The sequence below is a fragment of the Leguminivora glycinivorella genome, chromosome 4, assembly GCF_023078275.1.
Source record: "Leguminivora glycinivorella isolate SPB_JAAS2020 chromosome 4, LegGlyc_1.1, whole genome shotgun sequence".
Taxonomy (NCBI): domain Eukaryota; kingdom Metazoa; phylum Arthropoda; class Insecta; order Lepidoptera; family Tortricidae; genus Leguminivora; species Leguminivora glycinivorella.
In genome coordinates this window covers 1962701-1983923 of record NC_062974.1, presented here as the reverse complement: position 1 = coordinate 1983923, position 21223 = coordinate 1962701, and the positions used below count along the sequence as shown (strand labels likewise).

General features: G+C 36.5%; 1 protein-coding gene across 1 annotated transcript in view; it reads right to left on the bottom strand.

The window, feature by feature from the left end:
* LOC125225872 overlaps positions 1 to 21223 on the bottom strand; it is a 53687-nt gene that overhangs the window by 1882 nt on the left and 30582 nt on the right. Inside the window, 6 exon segments of the mRNA XM_048129749.1 lie at positions 82 to 102; positions 105 to 301; positions 9472 to 9663; positions 10380 to 10503; positions 11739 to 12013; positions 17139 to 17377. Coding sequence (XP_047985706.1) covers positions 82 to 102; positions 105 to 301; positions 9472 to 9663; positions 10380 to 10503; positions 11739 to 12013; positions 17139 to 17377 — 1048 coding nt within the window.

The window sequence follows — 21223 nt, the reverse complement described above, 5'->3', positions numbered from 1 at the left end:
TTCATTTAAATTTTCCTGCTCTGAAAGCGGACTTCGTTCAGATCAGCGGGTCTTCAGTCTCATCACATAAAATCGACTTACCCTGCTCATTATTGATAGGAACTTCCAAACTTTCCCCTGCTCGGTCCACAGCGCCATCTTCTGGAAGTAGTTGGCGGGCTGCTGGGACGTGGCGAGCGCGACCTCGCGCTGCTTAAGGGCCTCCCACACGGGCAGTTCGGTGCCGTAGTTGTGCTCTTTAGTATTGAAGATGTTTAGCGGCTCGCCGCTGAATATGCTGACGCTGGTGGGCTGGGGTAGGCTGAAAGGAAATAAATTATTTATTAGTCTACTGATATTATACAGCTTGGGGAATGTACCCAAACTACGTGACATGTTTAGGGGGGTCGTCACAATACTACGCCTGGGCACAGAGGGGGAGGGGGGGTCTAATTTCTTGTCACATAACCAGTGGAATATTGGCCCAGCAGTGGCCAGCAGTGGGACGCATATATAGGCTGGTGATAATGATGAAGGTGGTGGGATGAAAACATTGTTTAAAGGCTGGAAAAAAAGATGAAAAACACGCGTCATTAAAATCAAATATTAAAGTTTATACCTAATAGGCACACGAATATTTATTAACAACTTTCTGCAAAATTTGATTTCAAACTTCATTTATAAATACACGTGAAAAGTACGAGGGGGGGGGGTCTTGGCATATAGTACGCTTGGTCACCGGGGGGGGGGAGGGCAAAATACGATCACAAACACAAATATGGCACAGGCAGGCGGATCACGTAGTTTGGGTATGTTCCCTTGGCAAAAAAGAGTAGAAATGGAACTGTTTTTTTATCATAGCAACACTTTTCTCATACAGAAGTGTCAAAATACGATAGTTGCCACAAGCAAAAGAGTTTTACATAGACGGTGGCGCTTCTATTATATTCTACTCTTTTTTGCCAGGCACCAATAGTATTGTGCCTGTCTATTACTTTTTCAACCAGAAAATATGGAATTTGGTATGAAGATCGTTCAAGTCACTTTTATTCTTAAAGAAGAATCGAAATACTATGGGGCATCGACTCAGATGGACTATTTTCCACCTTCCTAATAAATAAAATGCCTTTATCAATTCCGATTTGGTATTTCTCCACTATTCCATCCACCAACTCACTACCATACACTATCTATCATGCACTTTTTAAAGATGTCCATGTGAGTGCTGGGCCACCAAGATGAATGATGAGAGAAGACTGCATGTGAATGAAATGAGAATGTTGCGATGGATGTGTGGTGTGACAAGACTGGATAGGATTCGGAATGAGTATATAAGAGGAAGCCTGAAAGTAGCGCCAGTGACAGAGAAATTGAGAGGAAGTAGATTAGCATGGTATGGGCATGTTAGTCAGGGACCAAACGACCTCTTTTACAAAAAGTCGTCGACATCTCTTCTAAATACCTAAAACAGGTATGGATGTGTTCCTCGTTATCTCCAGATTACGAATTGACCTGTTTTAGTTTAAGGAGGGGGGACGGGTTGAGAAAAAGGGGGAGAAAGATGGCGGCCGACCATCATAGATATTTATTCACATCTCGAGTCCTATGCCACCAATCTGTTCGTGCAAGGTGTCGTTTGAAAGCTTATTAAACCTACTTTAATTGTTTTTAAATAACTATACTCATAAAAGTAACCGTTTACGAAATATTTGAAAATATGTGTTTTTTTATCGCGCATTAATTGCACAAGTACTAGAAAAAATGCGTCTAACTCAATAAACAATAACTTTACCGCAATTGATGTTATTATAAAATTTTCGCGTCTATTCATGCTCTTTCTAAAAATATAAGTTTCATTGGTATATGATAATATATAACCATGTAATTACGAATTTGGTTTAGCAGGAGTCACTCTGCCCGGTCGCAGATATTAGTCTAGAGCCAATTTGGCCACAAGTCGTCTCCTTCACGATTTTCGTCGACATCTCTTCTAAATACCTAAAACAGGTATGGATATGTTCCTCGTTCTCTCCAGATTACGAATTGACCTGTTTTAGTTTAAGGAGGGGGGACGGGTCGAGAAAAAGGGGGGAAAGATGGCGACCGACCATCATAGATATTTATTCACATCTCGAGTCCTATGGCACCAATCCGTTCGTGCGAGGTGTCATTTGAAAGCTTATTAAACTTACTTTAATTGTTTTCAAATAACTATGCTCATAAAAGTAACCGTTTAGGAAATATTTGAAAATATGTGTTTTTTTATCGCGCATGAATTGCACAAGTACTAGTAAAAATGCGTCTAACTCAATAAACAATAACTTTACCGCAATTGATGTTATTATAAAATTTTCGCGTCTATTCATGCTCTTTCTAAAAATATAAGTTTCATTGGTATATGATAATATATAACCATATAATTAAGAATTTTGTTTGGCAGGGGTTATCCTCCAGGTCGCATAAACGGGCGCTGACCGTAGTAAAGTATTCAATATTTTTGAGGTCTTATTTTACGGATCCATATGTGAGAGGTATCGTTTGAAAGATAATTAAACCTACTATAATTGTTTACACATAACTATAGTATTTAAGGTAGCTGTTTACATAATATTTGAAAATATGTGTTTTTTATCGAGCATGAATCGCACAAGTACTGGTAAAAAATGCTTCTAAGTCAATAAACAAGAACGTTACCCCAATTGATGTTATGATAAAATTTACGCGACTATTCATGAGCTTTCTAAAAATATAAGTTTTATTGGTAAGTGATAATATAACCATTAAATTACGAATTTTGTTTCGTAGTGGTCACTCCGCCGGTCGCATAAAAATGAGCGCTGACCGTAGTAAAGTATTCAATATTTTTAAGTTCTTATTTTACGGATCCATATGTAAGAGGTATCATTTGAAAGCAAATTAAACCTACTATAATTATTTTTGTATAACTATAGTTATAAAGGTAGCTGTTCACAAAATATTTGAAAACATGGGTTTTTTTACGAGCACGAGTTGCACATATACAGATAAAGAATGCTTCTAACTTAATAAACCATAACTTTACCGCAATTAATGTTATTATAAAATTTACGCGAAATTTCATGCGCTTTCTAAAAATATAAGTTTTATTGGTGTAGGATTATATATGACCAAGTAATTACGAATTTGGTTTAGCAGGTGTCACTGCGCCCTGTCACGATATTGGGTGCTGACTGACGTCGCCAAATTTTCTACGTTACTCAGATCCTATTTTACTGATAAATTTGTGAGAGGTATCATTTGAAAGCATATTATGCGTACTATCTTTATTTCTAATATTTCAAGTCGAAACTGTAGAAGTTTACAAAATATTTGATTAGTAATATGTGTATTTTACTGTGCATGAATAGCATTGGCATTGATAAGACACGCTTCTAGCTCAATAAATTATAGTTTTCTGCAATTGAAATAATAACAAAATAAACGGAAAATGTATGACTTACACAAAAAATAAGTTTGGTTTGTATTGCATAAACAATTAATTTGAATTTGTTCAGCTCAACTACTGCGCACCATCATATAAATGGATGTCCACCGTCGTTGCCTTTTTTCATGATTTTTCAGATTTTATTTCACTAATCGTATATTCATAATAAATAAAATCTATCACGTATCGAATTTACTTATATACTTAATTGATCAGTAAAATAAAATCTGTAAAATGATGAAGAAATTAAGGCAACGGCGGTGGACATCCGTTTATATGACGATTGACCGTGCGCAGTGGGTATGGTGGACAAATTAACATTAATTGTTTAAGCAAATCTAACAAAACTCATTTTTTGTAAAGGCCATACATTTTGCGGTTCATTTCGTTATTATATCAATTGCAGAAAAATATAATTTATTGAGCTAGAAGCATGTTTCACTCGTATCAGTGCGAATGCTATTCATATACAGTAAAAATACACATATTGTCAAATATTTTGTAAACTTCTACAATTACGACTAACATTATTAAAAAGTAACGATAGTACGCATAATATGCTTTCAAATGATACCTCTCACAAATTGATCGCTAAAATATGATCTGAGAAATACATAAAATTAGGCGACGGTTAGCACCTATTTACGTCACGGGGGTGCAGTGACACCTGCTAAACCAAATTCGTAATTACTTGGTTGTATAATATCATACATCAATAAAACTTATATTTTTAGAAAGCATATGAAATGTCCTGTAAATCTTATCATAACATTATTTGCGGTAAAGTTATTGTTTATTGGTCATGCACCAAGATACAATCTTAAAAATTATGAAAACGGCAACGAAAATGGTCATCCATGTATATGACGGTGCGCAGTGAGTATGATGGATAAATTAACATTAGTTCTTTATGCAATACTGACAAAACTTATTATTTGAAAAGGTCATACATTTCGCCGTTTATTTTGTTATTATATCAATTGCGGAAAAAATATAATTCATTGAGCTAGAAGCATGTTTTACTCACATCGGTTCCAATGCATATTTTCAAATATTTTGTTAGCTACTACAGTTACAACTAAAATTATTGAGAACCAATGATAGTACGCATAATATGCTTTCAAAAGATTCCTGTTAAATAAAATAGGATCTGAAAAATATAGAAAATTTGGTGACGGTCAGCATCCATACGTGGCCGGGCGCTGTGGCCCCTACTTTACCATATTTGTAATTACTTGGTTATATAATATCATACACCAAAAAAACTTATGTTATTAGAAAGCACACGAAATTCCGCGTAAATCTTATACTAACATCAATTCCGGAAAGTTGTTGTTTATTGATTAAGAAGCATTTTTTACCAGTAGGTAGGTACTTGTGCGACTCATGGTCTATAAAACACATATTTTCAAATATTTTCTAAACAGCTACCTTTATGATTATAGTTATTTATAAAAAAATATAGTAGGTTTAATTAGCTTTGAAACGATACCTCTCGCATATGGATCCGTAAAATAGGACCTCAAAAATATTGAATACTTTACTACGGTCAGCGCCCATATAGTCAGGGACCAAACGACCTCTTTTACAAAAAGTCGTCGACATCTCTTCTAAATACCTAAAACAGGTATGGATGTGTTCCTCGTTATCTCCAGATTACGAATTGACCTGTTTTAGTTTAAGGAGGGGGGGACGGGTTGAGAAAAAGGGGGAGAAAGATGGCGGCCGACCATCATAGATATTTATTCACATCTCGAGTCCTATGCCACCAATCTGTTCGTGCAAGGTGTCGTTTGAAAGCTTATTAAACCTACTTTAATTGTTTTTAAATAACTATACTCATAAAAGTAACCGTTTACGAAATATTTGAAAATATGTGTTTTTTTATCGCGCATTAATTGCACAAGTACTAGAAAAAATGCGTCTAACTCAATAAACAATAACTTTACCGCAATTGATGTTATTATAAAATTTTCGCGTCTATTCATGCTCTTTCTAAAAATATAAGTTTCATTGGTATATGATAATATATAACCATGTAATTACGAATTTGGTTTAGCAGGAGTCACTCTGCCCGGTCGCAGATATGGGCGCTGACCGTAGTAAAGTATTCAATATTTTTGAGGTCCTATTTTACGGATCCATATGCGAGAGGTATCGTTTCAAAGCTAATTAAACCTACTATATTTTTTTATAAATAACTATAATCATAAAGGTAGCTGTTTAGAAAATATTTGAAAATATGTGTTTTATAGACCATGAGTCGCACAAGTACCTACCTACTGGTAAAAAATGCTTCTTAATCAATAAACAACAACTTTCCGGAATTGATGTTAGTATAAGATTTACGCGGAATTTCGTGTGCTTTCTAATAACATAAGTTTTTTTGGTGTATGATATTATATAACCAAGTAATTACAAATATGGTAAAGTAGGGGCCACAGCGCCCGGCCACGTATGGATGCTGACCGTCACCAAATTTTCTATATTTTTCAGATCCTATTTTATTTAACAGGAATCTTTTGAAAGCATATTATGCGTACTATCATTGGTTCTCAATAATTTTAGTTGTAACTGTAGTAGCTAACAAAATATTTGAAAATATGCATTGGAACCGATGTGAGTAAAACATGCTTCTAGCTCAATGAATTATATTTTTTCCGCAATTGATATAATAACAAAATAAACGGCGAAATGTATGACCTTTTCAAATAATAAGTTTTGTCAGTATTGCATAAAGAACTAATGTTAATTTATCCATCATACTCACTGCGCACCGTCATATACATGGATGACCATTTTCGTTGCCGTTTTCATAATTTTTAAGATTGTATCTTGGTGCATGACCAATAAACAATAACTTTACCGCAAATAATGTTATGATAAGATTTACAGGACATTTCATATGCTTTCTAAAAATATAAGTTTTATTGATGTATGATATTATACAACCAAGTAATTACGAATTTGGTTTAGCAGGTGTCACTGCACCCCCGTGACGTAAATAGGTGCTAACCGTCGCCTAATTTTATGTATTTCTCAGATCATATTTTAGCGATCAATTTGTGAGAGGTATCATTTGAAAGCATATTATGCGTACTATCGTTACTTTTTAATAATGTTAGTCGTAATTGTAGAAGTTTACAAAATATTTGACAATATGTGTATTTTTACTGTATATGAATAGCATTCGCACTGATACGAGTGAAACATGCTTCTAGCTCAATAAATTATATTTTTCTGCAATTGATATAATAACGAAATGAACCGCAAAATGTATGGCCTTTACAAAAAATGAGTTTTGTTAGATTTGCTTAAACAATTAATGTTAATTTGTCCACCATACCCACTGCGCACGGTCAATCGTCATATAAACGGATGTCCACCGCCGTTGCCTTAATTTCTTCATCATTTTACAGATTTTATTTTACTGATCAATTAAGTATATAAGTAAATTCGATACGTGATAGATTTTATTTATTATGAATATACGATTAGTGAAATAAAATCTGAAAAATCATGAAAAAAGGCAACGACGGTGGACATCCATTTATATGATGGTGCGCAGTAGTTGAGCTGAACAAATTCAAATTAATTGTTTATGCAATACAAACCAAACTTATTTTTTGTGTAAGTCATACATTTTCCGTTTATTTTGTTATTATTTCAATTGCAGAAAACTATAATTTATTGAGCTAGAAGCGTGTCTTATCAATGCCAATGCTATTCATGCACAGTAAAATACACATATTACTAATCAAATATTTTGTAAACTTCTACAGTTTCGACTTGAAATATTAGAAATAAAGATAGTACGCATAATATGCTTTCAAATGATACCTCTCACAAATTTATCAGTAAAATAGGATCTGAGTAACGTAGAAAATTTGGCGACGTCAGTCAGCACCCAATATCGTGACAGGGCGCAGTGACACCTGCTAAACCAAATTCGTAATTACTTGGTCATATATAATCCTACACCAATAAAACTTATATTTTTAGAAAGCGCATGAAATTTCGCGTAAATTTTATAATAACATTAATTGCGGTAAAGTTATGGTTTATTAAGTTAGAAGCATTCTTTATCTGTATATGTGCAACTCGTGCTCGTAAAAAAACCCATGTTTTCAAATATTTTGTGAACAGCTACCTTTATAACTATAGTTATACAAAAATAATTATAGTAGGTTTAATTTGCTTTCAAATGATACCTCTTACATATGGATCCGTAAAATAAGAACTTAAAAATATTGAATACTTTACTACGGTCAGCGCTCATTTTTATGCGACCGGCGGAGTGACCACTACGAAACAAAATTCGTAATTTAATGGTTATATTATCACTTACCAATAAAACTTATATTTTTAGAAAGCTCATGAATAGTCGCGTAAATTTTATCATAACATCAATTGGGGTAACGTTCTTGTTTATTGACTTAGAAGCATTTTTTACCAGTACTTGTGCGATTCATGCTCGATAAAAAACACATATTTTCAAATATTATGTAAACAGCTACCTTAAATACTATAGTTATGTGTAAACAATTATAGTAGGTTTAATTATCTTTCAAACGATACCTCTCACATATGGATCCGTAAAATAAGACCTCAAAAATATTGAATACTTTACTACGGTCAGCGCCCGTTTATGCGACCTGGAGGATAACCCCTGCCAAACAAAATTCTTAATTATATGGTTATATATTATCATATACCAATGAAACTTATATTTTTAGAAAGAGCATGAATAGACGCGAAAATTTTATAATAACATCAATTGCGGTAAAGTTATTGTTTATTGAGTTAGACGCATTTTTTACTAGTACTTGTGCAATTCATGCGCGATAAAAAAACACATATTTTCAAATATTTCCTAAACGGTTACTTTTATGAGCATAGTTATTTGAAAACAATTAAAGTAAGTTTAATAAGCTTTCAAATGACACCTCGCACGAACGGATTGGTGCCATAGGACTCGAGATGTGAATAAATATCTATGATGGTCGGTCGCCATCTTTCCCCCCTTTTTCTCGACCCGTCCCCCCCTCCTTAAACTAAAACAGGTCAATTCGTAATCTGGAGAGAACGAGGAACATATCCATACCTGTTTTAGGTATTTAGAAGAGATGTCGACGAAAATCGTGAAGGAGACGACTTGTGGCCAAATTGGCTCTAGACTATGTAATGCGGAGGGATGAAAGCAATGTTATAAAACGAGTGGTAAATATGAAAGTGGATGGATACAATGGTAGTGGAAGGCCTAAGAAAAGATGGATGGAATGTGTGAACAACGATATGAGAGTGAAAGGTATTAGTATGGAAATGACGGCTGATAGAGAGAAATGGAGGAAGATGATCTGCTGCGCCGACCCCAAATAATGGGAAAAGGGCAAGGGAATGATGACTTTTTAAAGAAGTCCAGCTAACCTGGAGAATTTTTATAGTAGTTTTTTTTTATGTTACTGACTTCGAGTCTGTCTAGCCTTGAATAGTTGCTTCACTCTTCCTTTCCCTAGTTAGCAGCCTAACTGTCTTCACATGTTGCTTGTGCCTGGTTTGCTGTGTGTTCTGCCGTTGCCCCTCTTTACCCCCGCCGATTCGCTTTCCTTGTTCTTGTAACTATATTCTACTAACCTCTTCCTTTCCCTAATTGGCAGAATAAATGTCTTCACATCTTGCTGGGGCCTGCTCTGCTGTGTACCCCTCTTTAGCCCTGATGAGTTGCTTCACTCTTCCTTGTGTCACTATATTCTACTAACCTCTTTCGTTCCCTAGTTGGCGGCCTAACTGTCTTCACATGTTGCTTGGGCCTGGTTCGCTGTGTGCTCTGCCGTTGCCCCTCTTTAGCCCCGACGATTCGCTTTACTTGTTCTTGTAACTATATTCTACTAACCTCTTCCTTTCCCTAATTGGCAGAATAAATGTCTTCACATCTTGCTTGGGCCTGCTCTGCTGTGTACTCTACCATTGCCCCTCTTTAGCCCTGACGAGTTGCTTCACTCTTCCTTGTGTCACTATATTCTACTAACCTCTTCCGTTCCCTAGTTGGCGGCCTAACTGTCTTCACATCTTGCTTGGGCCTGGTTTGCTGTGTGCTCTGCCGTTGCCCCTCTTTAGCCCTGACGATTCTCTTTACTTGCTCCCCTCGTGTTTCCTTGTGGACAGGGGCTCTTTCTTCACCACCTTTTGAGTGGTCTACTTTCATGCCAACCAACAGGTCACTGGAATGTAAATATTAAAAAAAATGTTGTTGTCTACTGTGTGTAGGGCTGCCATTTCGAATTTCGCCAAATCCGGACCAAGATTTAAAAAACCCGGACATTTGGCGTAAATCCCATTTTTTCCCCGGACGAGTCCGAAAAAATGATTTAAGTATTAACATGAAAAGTGTCCGGGTTTTCCCGGACACTTTTTGACACCCCGCCCGGACGGCCTCCAAACTTGGACAAATCCGGGGAAACCCGGACGGATGGCAGCCCTAACTGTGTGGAATATTTTCAGCATAATAATTAGTTCTTAACCAGTTTTAGTATTTATTTCTACATATATCAGCATAAAAATTATAGAATGCCTCTAGCAAGACATATATTTAAATTGAAACTGAATTTATGACTTTAAATTTAAATTTTGTACTAAAGGGAATGAATGAATTTCTACTATTATCATGATTATAAACAAATATTAAAGGGACATTCTTTCACAAATTGGCTAAGTCCTGGGGCCCATTTCTCAAAACTGAAAGTTACAAGTTACAAGAGGAAGTCTCTTTCCAACTTATCATATTAGACATTGACTACCGATTGTAAATTGTAATTTGTAGCTTCAAGAAATGGGCGCCTGAGCTCAAGAAGGCTTGTGTTGTGGGTACTCAGCCAGAGGTATTAGAAAACATCTACAATTTAGGAATTTATATTTGTGATCATCACACAATAACTACCTAAGACTCGTAGATGTTTGATTAATTTTTCCCAGAACTTTGGACAGTAATTCTGCTTCTGTTTGCTTCATGTCTCCACCGATGGCTTGTGCAACTTCACCCGCTGCCTTTGTAATGCTCTCCTCTGAAAATGAAAAATATAAGAATAAAAGTATTTATCTATATAAGTATGTATGTATAGCCTAGAATCCATGTACAAGATTTGCTTGAGAGTTTTGAAAGATTCTCGGTTATTTTCATTAGACTTATATTTATTACTGTAAGTGTAGTGTGTTTTTTTTTTAATGGCTTTCACTCCTCGGTCTTTTTTCCGAGGTGGATTTTGCCAATGACGACGTTTCTCAACATACAATGCACGTAAAGAATGTTCGGTGAACTGAAGACCATTGAGTGAGAATGCGACAGCGAGGGTAGATCGCGCGCTGTCTACGCAACTTTGACATCCACCCGTCTTCATCACTCTAGCAAAGAAAAGGTATCACCCTATAGATGATATAGAGTAGGAATAGAGGAAGCTAGTGGGCATCCTTCTGTAGGCGACAGCTTTGGTGGGCAAGTTTTATTTTTAGAGACATTCAGTACTTTAGAATTTTACTGAATTTTTATTACCACATGACCTTCACTCATTTGTGCCAGGTAGCAAAAATAAGAATACACCATTTATAATCATGTATTTAGGCATTTAAAATAGGTTTTTAAATTTTAGGGGTAAAACAAGACTTCATTGCATAATACTTCATTTATATTTGTATAAGTGTTACACGATTAAGACCTGTTTTACTTCTAAAAATGATGAATATAAATTGTGTTAGTTTAACCCTTTAACGGGCAAGACTCAAAAAAATTGTGAGTTCAAACCTCATGAATTCATGCGCAGGGGGACGAATCAGAAATACAGCTTACATAGTAATAAGTATGAGGATAGGCTAAGTTCAATCTCGCACAAACTTGCGAAGACGGAAAGATCCATATATTACATAGGGCCTTCCGTTTACAATCGATTGCCAGGCACTGTGAGAAATGCGGCATCCACCCAAATTTTTAAAAATAGGCTAAAGTTGTGGCTCGAAGAAAATAATTTTTATAATTATCAAGATTTTTTCAATTTACTGCTAATGTGATATTAAAATATATAAATTAGCTAATTCAATACAAATTGTAACAAATATAAATAATTAACATATTTCCTGACCTTATAACTGTATGTTACGAATAAAAAATTTCATTTCATTTCATTTCATTTCATCGCCATCCTGTAGTCCTAAAAATTCTGTACAAGAAAAAATACAAAAAGATAGTCTTACAGGGTGGTCTTTTTTGAGACCAGTGCCCTATAAAGGGTTAAATTGATATACCAACCTATTTTCTCTACTTTAACCTCTATTTCATCATTCTTCCGCTGTCGCCTCACGTCTGGAGCCGAAGCAAAGTTGGCTCTGTACTCTGCTTCCTTAGATAAAGGCTCAGACATCATACTCTTCAACAGTGCTTGGATTTTGTCTGTGCTAGAATCTGTTTGCTTTTCTTTTTTTGCTGCAGGACTTGGCTGTTGCTCAGGCTTTTTCCCATCGCCATCGGAGGGTTTGTCGGACAAACATCGCACAATAACTCTAAAATCCCGCTTGAATCGAAGTCTGAAATAAGAATAATAAATTATAAATACCATTGATAAAATATCTAGCACTAAAGTAATAGGATATGTTAGAATACCTTGTTAACATTTTAAATCTTTTATCAGCACGTCTAACAGAGCTTACTGTATATTATTATGTATTATTTATTTTACTATTTTAGTGTACGATAGTAATATCTCGCAATTTATTTAGAGGTTAGAATTTTACGTTCCGTTCGACGGTGGTTTGACAGCGCCTCAATTTATAGCTGCTTCACACGTTACTCAATAATTGCGCTACGTTTGGTGGGATAAAGCATAAAACATCTATAGAACTCATAAGTAAAAAAAAAAACATTATATTATGTATTTAAAGGTTAAATCATGAAATATAATATGTGCAGAATAAGTTCCGCGTCCTATATAATTATTATACTTAGTAATCTTTGAGATAAGCGAGCCTTGTAAGACTAAGAGAGCGCGCACACGAGCAACTTTTGGCGGCGACTTTTTTGTCGCTCACATCATCGGTCTATGGGCTAGTATGAAAGTGCGCACACGAAGCGACGCAACTTTTCATACAAATACGTAAGTCGCCGAGCAACTTTGTTGCCCGTGGGCGCGCACCTTAACTTATATTGACCGGGGAAAAAGGTAATCACGGTCTATATATAAGTCTAATGAAAATAACCGTGAACCATTCAAAACTCTTCTTGTAAGACTGATAAATCTGATAATGCGGGGAACCCCATTGTTGTGGTAACACAGTCGTTTGAATTCAATCCATTAATACAGGCTGTCCCAAGATTATGAGACATGAAGGGAAAACCTTACATATCGTAGATAGTAGATGGTCAACCAAAACTGGCGCGAAATCAAATTTTGTATGGGAATTAAACCTTCACCCCTACATTTTCAATCAATTTTTAAATTCTGCCAAAGGTTTAGGAAGTCATGACTGTCTAATACTAGCTATAGTAGCCATCAGTAAGCTCAGAATATCCCTACGAAGTTTTATTTAATAAGTGGGACTAAGGAAATAAAACATAATGTTGAAAATACAATGTTTATTAACATAAACAATACAGATCACACTGCTAAATAATAACTTTTTAACAAAAAATAAAACCGCCTTCAAAAATAAGCGCGTTACAAAACACGGAGAAACTAAAAAGCAAAAAATAATAAACCTTTGAATTCAGATTTCTTATCGGATTGCAATAATCTAAACATCCAAATTATAAACAAATCAATTATTTTTGTAGTCGGTACCAGACCTGTTCATCGCCTTGCTATTCCTGTTTGCACCACCCAACCATACGCAGGCTGGTACCGACTCCAAAAATAATTGATTTGTTTATAATTTGGATGTTTAGATTATTGCAATCCTGATATTTTACGTATCAGTCCGAATATATGTACAGTAGTGAAAGAATTATCCTTTAACTCCTAACCATTGAGGAGTTGACCTTCCATCATCAGCTCAGCCACATAAAGTTATCACCATCAGGCGTAAATACTGGTGTACCTTTGAAAAATACACTAAAAACATTACATGTGCCTATAACATTTGAGGAGTTCCCTCGATTTCTCCAAGATCCCATCATCAGACCCCGACTTGGTGCCAATGGGACCATCTCGGGGTTATACCTGATCGAATGAAAAAAAAATTTTGAAAATCGGTCCATGATTCTCGGAGATATCGAATAACATACATACAAAAAAAAAAAAAAAAAAAAAAAAAAAAAAAACATTCAGTCGAATTGAGAACCTCCTCCTTTTTTGAAGTCGGTTAAAAATACGACCACACTATCCACTTCACACGTTTAACCCTTTGAACCCAATAACGTTTATTGCAAACTCCAACATCTCTGCCGATAACTAACAAATATAAACAGTATGGAGCCATGTAATATATGACTACCATGCGCGGATCCAGGGGGGGGGTCATGGGGGTCATGACCCCCCCTGGAGCCTAAGTTGGCCCTACAAATAAACCACGTGACCCCCCCCTGGGGCCCCGGGCCTTTACCACGTGACCCCCCCTGGGCACGAAGCTGGATCCGCGCTTGATGGGTACGCGCCATGTTGCGGAATTTTATCAGAACTATTTGGTTCATACTATACTGAACTGCCACCGCATACGGCATGCGCCCACGGGCGATTTTTTTTTAATGAAAAGTTGCGTCGCTTAAGGGCGCACTTTCATACTCGTGCTAGCCCTAGCCCGATGGTGTGAGAGACCAAAAACGTTGCGGCGACAAAATCGCCCGTGGGCGCATATCCTAAGAGAAGACTGCAGCCATCACAAAAAAATAGACAATCGCTTGCGCTATGACATCGAAACACTTTGTGTTTCTTCTAGCGTAAATTATTGACAACTTGGCTACCTATCTACTCGATATATTGAAGGTTACTTTGACAGGCATGCCACTATATAAGAGTACTTTGCGTTAAAGGATTAAACATGAAGTACTGATTTTGAGCAAAATATACGTGGTCCAGAGCACTGTTCTATATAAAATTACAAAATTTCCATTAAAAACTAATTTTTAACTGACTACATATTATCGCGTGGGGTTCTTTTTATCAAATCGAGAGATCAATTTACTTAAAAATTGTTTATAGGTACATTAATATACAACAAAAAATACAAAAGTACCATTGGAAGCACAAATTATAAGTACAAATATAGATTACTTACTTATAAGTACACATAACATTGTGACATTTGAATACATTAAAAATAATGAGTCATAACAATATGTGACATACTTTTTGGACTCGACAATAAAACATTTTACTGGATCTCAAGAAGTTTGTCAATAGGTTAAATCCCATAATATTATGGCACTTTTATCAAATTATCACCTAACATATATAAGGGCCATTTTTTTCAAAGTTGTCCATACAACATACATACAATCACGCCTGTATCCCATAAAGGGGTAGGCGGAGCACATGAACCACTCAAGTTTCAGTGCCACTCTTGGCAAAAATGGGATGGAATAAAACGAAATTGTGACATTGCAGTGACAGGTTGCCAGCCTCTCGCCTACGCCACAATTTAACCCATATCCCACAGTCGACTTCTACGACACCCACGGGAAGAAAGGGGGTGGTGAAATTCTTAACCCGTCACCACACGGTCAAAGTTGTCCACCCCTCTTTTCCGTTACCATTTTATCATACATTTTGTATGGCGGGAACGGAATGGAAGGTGTAAAAATGTATGGAAATCTTGGGGCATTTTTTTTCTCCTATCAGGATCGAAAGAGCTCTCGATTCTGAGTATGAATCGCGTAAAAAATACCTATGTTACAAAAAAACTGGGGTGGACAACTTTGAAAAAAATGGGCCATATTTTACATTTTAAACACTATTATGACAGTCAGATTGGTCAATTTACTACGCAAGTACGCAATCATACAAACTGAGTACCAAAATAGCACGAATATGACAAATTGGGCGTTGCATTGGTCAGTAGAAAAGCTGAGCAGATGTTGCCAGTGGTCTTGACCTGACAGACACAAGAGGATTACCTAACACATTATGTTCTTTTTAGGGTTCCATACAAAAATGTAAAAAAGGAACCCTTAGGCTGTTTTCACACTATCCGATCCGATATCGGATGTCGGAAGGATTTCAATAGAAGAAATCCAAGATGGCGCCTGTAATGTGTGGGATATCGGTTCGACAACTTCGACATCCGATATCGGATCGGATAATGTGAAAACGCACTTATGTTACATCTGTCATAACATAAATACATTTTTTGTAAGGGTTTTCACATTGTCCAATATCGGGTGTTGGCGGTCATCATATAATTATATTAAAGGCGCCATATTTGACATCTGCTTTTGAAATTCTTTCTACATCCGACATCGGATGGGATAATGTGAAGGCTCTAACCTGCCAAAGCCATTTAAGCCTAATGTTAGGACATAACTGCAGAAGAGTAAAATCTATGCCGGCGCCATCTATGACCTTTTCTAGTATCTGGAATAAAACGCAAACACGCAATACCATTTACACCATATTTATAAAAAAATATGTCCATTACTAAACTATTGACTATATTTTAAGGCACATTGTAATATATCCTATAACTATATACGAAAACTATGTATTTCCAATGTCCTTAGAAGAGTTTATAAGGCTTCTATTTTTACGTGAAATGGGGGTAAGTACCTTTACTTTAAAATACTAACATTTTCGAACGTGCACCAATGAAACCTTTAAGCACTTTCATAGAAAATAATAATCTTGACAGAGCTATTGAGAGCTCAAATCTAATCTAATCTTAAAGTAGAGGTACAGTACATACATGGCAGTGTTTTTCTTTTGAGCCTAAATTGGTCTACAACTCTACATGACACTTACATACCTACATTAAAAAAAAATCTGTTTAAACTACACCATTCTGAACTTCGATAGTCCGTAATACAACACTGTACAAATAAAAAACTTTTGTCTCTCGTACTCAGTACGATTTGAGACATACTTAAACTACATTTCTTAAACTAAATAATGTCCGGAGAAGTTATCACGTTTCTTAACTACAGCACCATGCTTACACTTTCAGTCCCGCGTGTTGCATTGAACTTGCAAAACTTTTTGGGCCATTTTTTTCAAAGTTGTCAACCCCACTTTTTTGTAGCATTAGTATACTTATATTCATGAGTGGAAACCACATAAAAAAATCCAAATCCAAAAAAGTGTGTGGGCGCACTTTGAAAAAATGGCCCATTTTTCGATTCACTGTCAATTTTGAATTGACTATATTGAAATACTTCTGATACAAAAGTATAAAAGAAAAGTCTCTACTTTTAGTAGTTTGAAATGACAAAAGGCAAAAGTGGACTAAGACCGATATTACACTATCATAGAAATACGATCATAGACAACATGCCGTCCTTTTCTTCATGTTGATGTTGAAGCCTATGATCAAAGATATAATTATGATAATGTAAACATGGGCCTTATAATATACATCTTTATAGTTTGATTAGTTTGAATCCCTAAATGAAAAGACTCACTTATCTCACCATTTTTCGTGTTATTCACACTCTAGTTCACATTTCAAACACGCGGTGACCCCATAACTATCACATTCACAGCCATATTAGGAACTAAGTTTGACGAACCCGAAGTAGGAGTTGCCGGGCCTGAGCCACAGTATCTGGTTGGGTTCCCGCTGCGCGAGGTTGACGGTGTCGCCTGCGGTAAACCTGGCGACTGTTTGTACAGAGCAGGACATCTGCGCTTGCTTGGGGTTCTTGTTGGAGGTGTTGTCGCCGGTGGCGCAGGTTGAGAGCATGCGCGGGACGGAGGACTGCCGCGCCCAGAGGAAGTAGCAGTTTGGGGCGCGGGATAAGTATACTATCTGTGGAAGAAGGAAATTACGTTTAATTTGGGTTCTTCTTATCATCGGTAAGAAATCTAAAAAGCTATCTAAAAAATAAAAATACCTCGTCTAAGCCCTGGCTTCTCGGCAAGGTGCCTATCACGCAGGCAGCATCCCCGCACTGTATTGCAATAGCAGTTATTTGCGCGAGAAAGCTGCCGGCGCGAGGGTCACCTGTCGAGGGTCCCTTAACCGCTTCCCTAACTCCCTGAGAAGCCCACGCGCTCCTCGGGCCTCGGTAAGTGTATTCATACAATGTTCGAAATAGTTATTTGTTTTACAAGGAAGCAAAGTTATTGTTTAACCGCACGTGCCAATATTGATACCCGAGCAAGCGAAAGATTCTAACCGCGAGCGTAGCGAGTGGCTCAGAAAGTGGAATCTTGAGCGTTACGTAGGTTTCAAGGCACGAAGGTTAAACAAACTTTGCTGCCGAGTGAAACACAAAAAATTTCACCACACCAACACGAACAAAATACTGACTAAAATAAAACAAATCCGTCAATTTATTTAAATTCTACAAGCCAGATTAAGACATCAAGTTAAAATTTGTATGAAATTACTTTGCACTCTTGTGGATAAAATGCAATTTAGCTATCTGTTTTTGAATAGCAAAGTAAGCCTTTACCAGTTGGTGTGGTGAAAATTATTAGCGTCGTCGGCGAGCGTGGCTACAGGCTACAGCTCAATATCGACACTCGTGCATTTTGACAATGACGATTAATCGCCGCGTAAGATGTATATCGTAATGTTGAATTGGTTAAAAAAAAGCGTGTTAATAGTAACTATTTCTACACAAGAATTGTACTGAGGCTAGTAAATTCAAGCATCATGGTTTCCAAACTTTGTAATTCAAGTTTACTTGTGTAAAAAATGCCTCTTTTAACATATCTGTTGCAAGGCAGGCCTTGTAATTTGCAATAGTTAACTTGAGTTTAGACAAAAACTAAAACAATATACCTAAGACGGAAAACCGTGACTATTCCCTTATTGGCTACAACAATTAAACAAATATTATGTCAATTGAAATGTATTTATATTCAATTTGTAAACATATATATTGCTCGCTTACTAATCCATACTAATATTATAAATGGGAAAGTGTGTGTGTCGGTTTGTTTGTCCATATTTCACGGCAAAACGGAGGGACAAATTGACGTGATTTTTTAAGTGCAGATAGTTGAAGGGATGGAGAGTGACATAGTCTACTTTTTGTCTCTTTCTAACGCGAGCGAAGCCGCGGGCAAAAGTTAGTAATATTATAAATGGGAAAGTGTGTGTGTCTGTTTGTCCATCTTTCACGGCAAAACGGAGGGACAAATTGACGTGATTTTTTAAGTAGAGATAGTTGAAGGGATGGAGAGTGACATAGGCTACTTTTTGTCGCGTTCTAATCCCCCACTTCCCTAAAATGGGGGGGTGGAAGTTTGTATGGACCATTCCGCAATTTTCGACTTTAACGCGAGCGAAGCCGCGGCACAAGCTAGTATATACATATATCTATAATTCTGTAGTACTTAATTGTTACAGTTACGTTATTACGGGCCTGTTTTCGCGTCATTGCGGTTAGGGGTTATTGTCTTTGTCTGACCAATTTGCATTGTTCAAGGGCCTTTACTCGCGTTGGTAATTTTTCCACATTTTCTAATGTGTAATTGTAATTACGTTATAATAATAATAACATAACACTTTAAGTTCTCGCGCTTTGTACACATATTTAAAGTCACACACAGGTCGAACGCGCGTTGGGAAAAAAGGTAAAAATAATATTAATTAATCGCGTTCGACCTGTGTGTGACTTTAAATATGAATAATAATAACGTTAAAAAATTGGATACCGTTTTATGAGACAGGCGTCCGGTTTTTAATCCATACACTTTCATCCAATAGCCCAGTTCATTTTAGATTCCATTAACTGTCAAATAGTCCTACACCCTGGCGGATGCTGCCTCTGCGTGTGTCCCATGATGGCAATTAACATCCGCTCGGTGTACCCATTATATTTCATGAAAGTGTCAAAAGGGTCTCTACGCGTTGGCTTCGGCCCCGCGCACGCCTCCCAAAGGTCCGGAACACCATTGTTCCGTGATGGGAAAGACGTTATTATAACATGTACTTTTTTTCGTCCTTCAAAAGTAAACCAGTCGTGATGAAGGGGAGTCTAAATAATGAAATAATTTGTGTCGACTGATTTGCTTTTTGGGCCAATTGATATCAGTTTAGAATATCACACCTCTCTTTTATGCATTTCTTACAATAGTACAAAGATATGAGCAAGATTTGTCCATAAGATAAGCGACAATGCGGCCCGTTTTAATTTAAAATGCCGGCATCGCACTTTCAACCCTTCGGGTATAACACTTTAAGTTCTCGCGCTTTGTACACATATTTAAAGTCACACACAGGTCGAACGCGATTAATTAACATTATTTTTACCTTTTTTCCAACGTTTCGGCCAGGCCTTCGGGTGTTTCGTATGCTAGTTTGCCTCCTATCTCATAATAGTTAAATATATAATAGGTTAATATAAATAAGGTAAAATAGGAACTTAATAAGGATAGGACTATATTTTCAATTTAATAAGTAGGTTACAATAAGTAATGGCTAATATGCTCTCACAGGGTCTGTATTCTGTAATACCTGCTACATGTAATTACAGCAATAATAATGTTTGGTTTGATTTTAAATGTTTTTAAGTACTTGATAAAACCCTGATAATATTACGTCATTTTATTTATAAGTTCTTTCTATTGCTCTCAAGACGAAAAAGGCGCCAGTAATCTACCAAATAACAGCAGCGGTGAATGAAATGTTGGCACTTCTAAACTGAATCATAGTACTATATAATTGAAATACGTTATCATGGTATTAGAGTGTAGGTACTACTATGTTATGTAGGTATCAGTATTTTATTTAGCGGGGGTTCCCCGTTTTAAATATACAACGGCTGAATGCCTGATGTGGCAACATGTTAAGTGGGCCATTTTTTTCAAAGTTGTCCACCCCACTTTTTTTGTAACACGGGTATTTTTTACGCGATTATTACTCAAACTCGCGAGCTCTTTCGATCATGATAGGAGAAAAAAAATGTCCCAAGATTTCCATACATTTTTTCGAACCTTTTCCATTCCGTTACCGCCGTACAAAATGTATGAAAAAATGGTAACGGAATGGGAAAAAAACCTTGGAACACTTTTTCTCCTATTAGAATATAAAGTATATATTTTAGTTTTCTTTCAACCTCTTTTTGCCAAGAGTAGCACTGAAACTTGAGTAGTTCATGTGCTCTGCCCTGAGTACCCCTTTATGGGATACAGGCGTGATTGTATGTAAAGAGCTCGCGATTCTGAGTGGAAACCACATAAAAAAATCCAAATCCAAAAAAAAAATTGGACAACTTTAAAAAAAATGGCCTAAGTGCATTTTTACATTATCCGATCCGATATTGGACGTAAGACCGATATCCTATATAATATACTAGCTTTTGCCCGCGGCTTCGCTCGCGTTAAATTCGAAAATTGCGGAAGCTCCATGCAAACTTCCACCCCCCATTTCAGGGAAGTGTGGGGTAGGGGGAAAATCACGTCAATTCGTCGCTCCGTTTTGCCGGGAAAGACGGACAAACAAACAGACACACACTTTCCCATTTATAATATTAGTATTGATTGTAGGCGCCATCTTTGACATCCTTCCTGCATCCGATATCGGATCGAATAATGTAAAAACGCTCAGTCTACAAGACTAACATTGTATGTAGTAGTAGTAGTAGTAGTAATACACTTTATTGCACAATGATAAGAACACACACAGTAAAGAAAAAAGAAC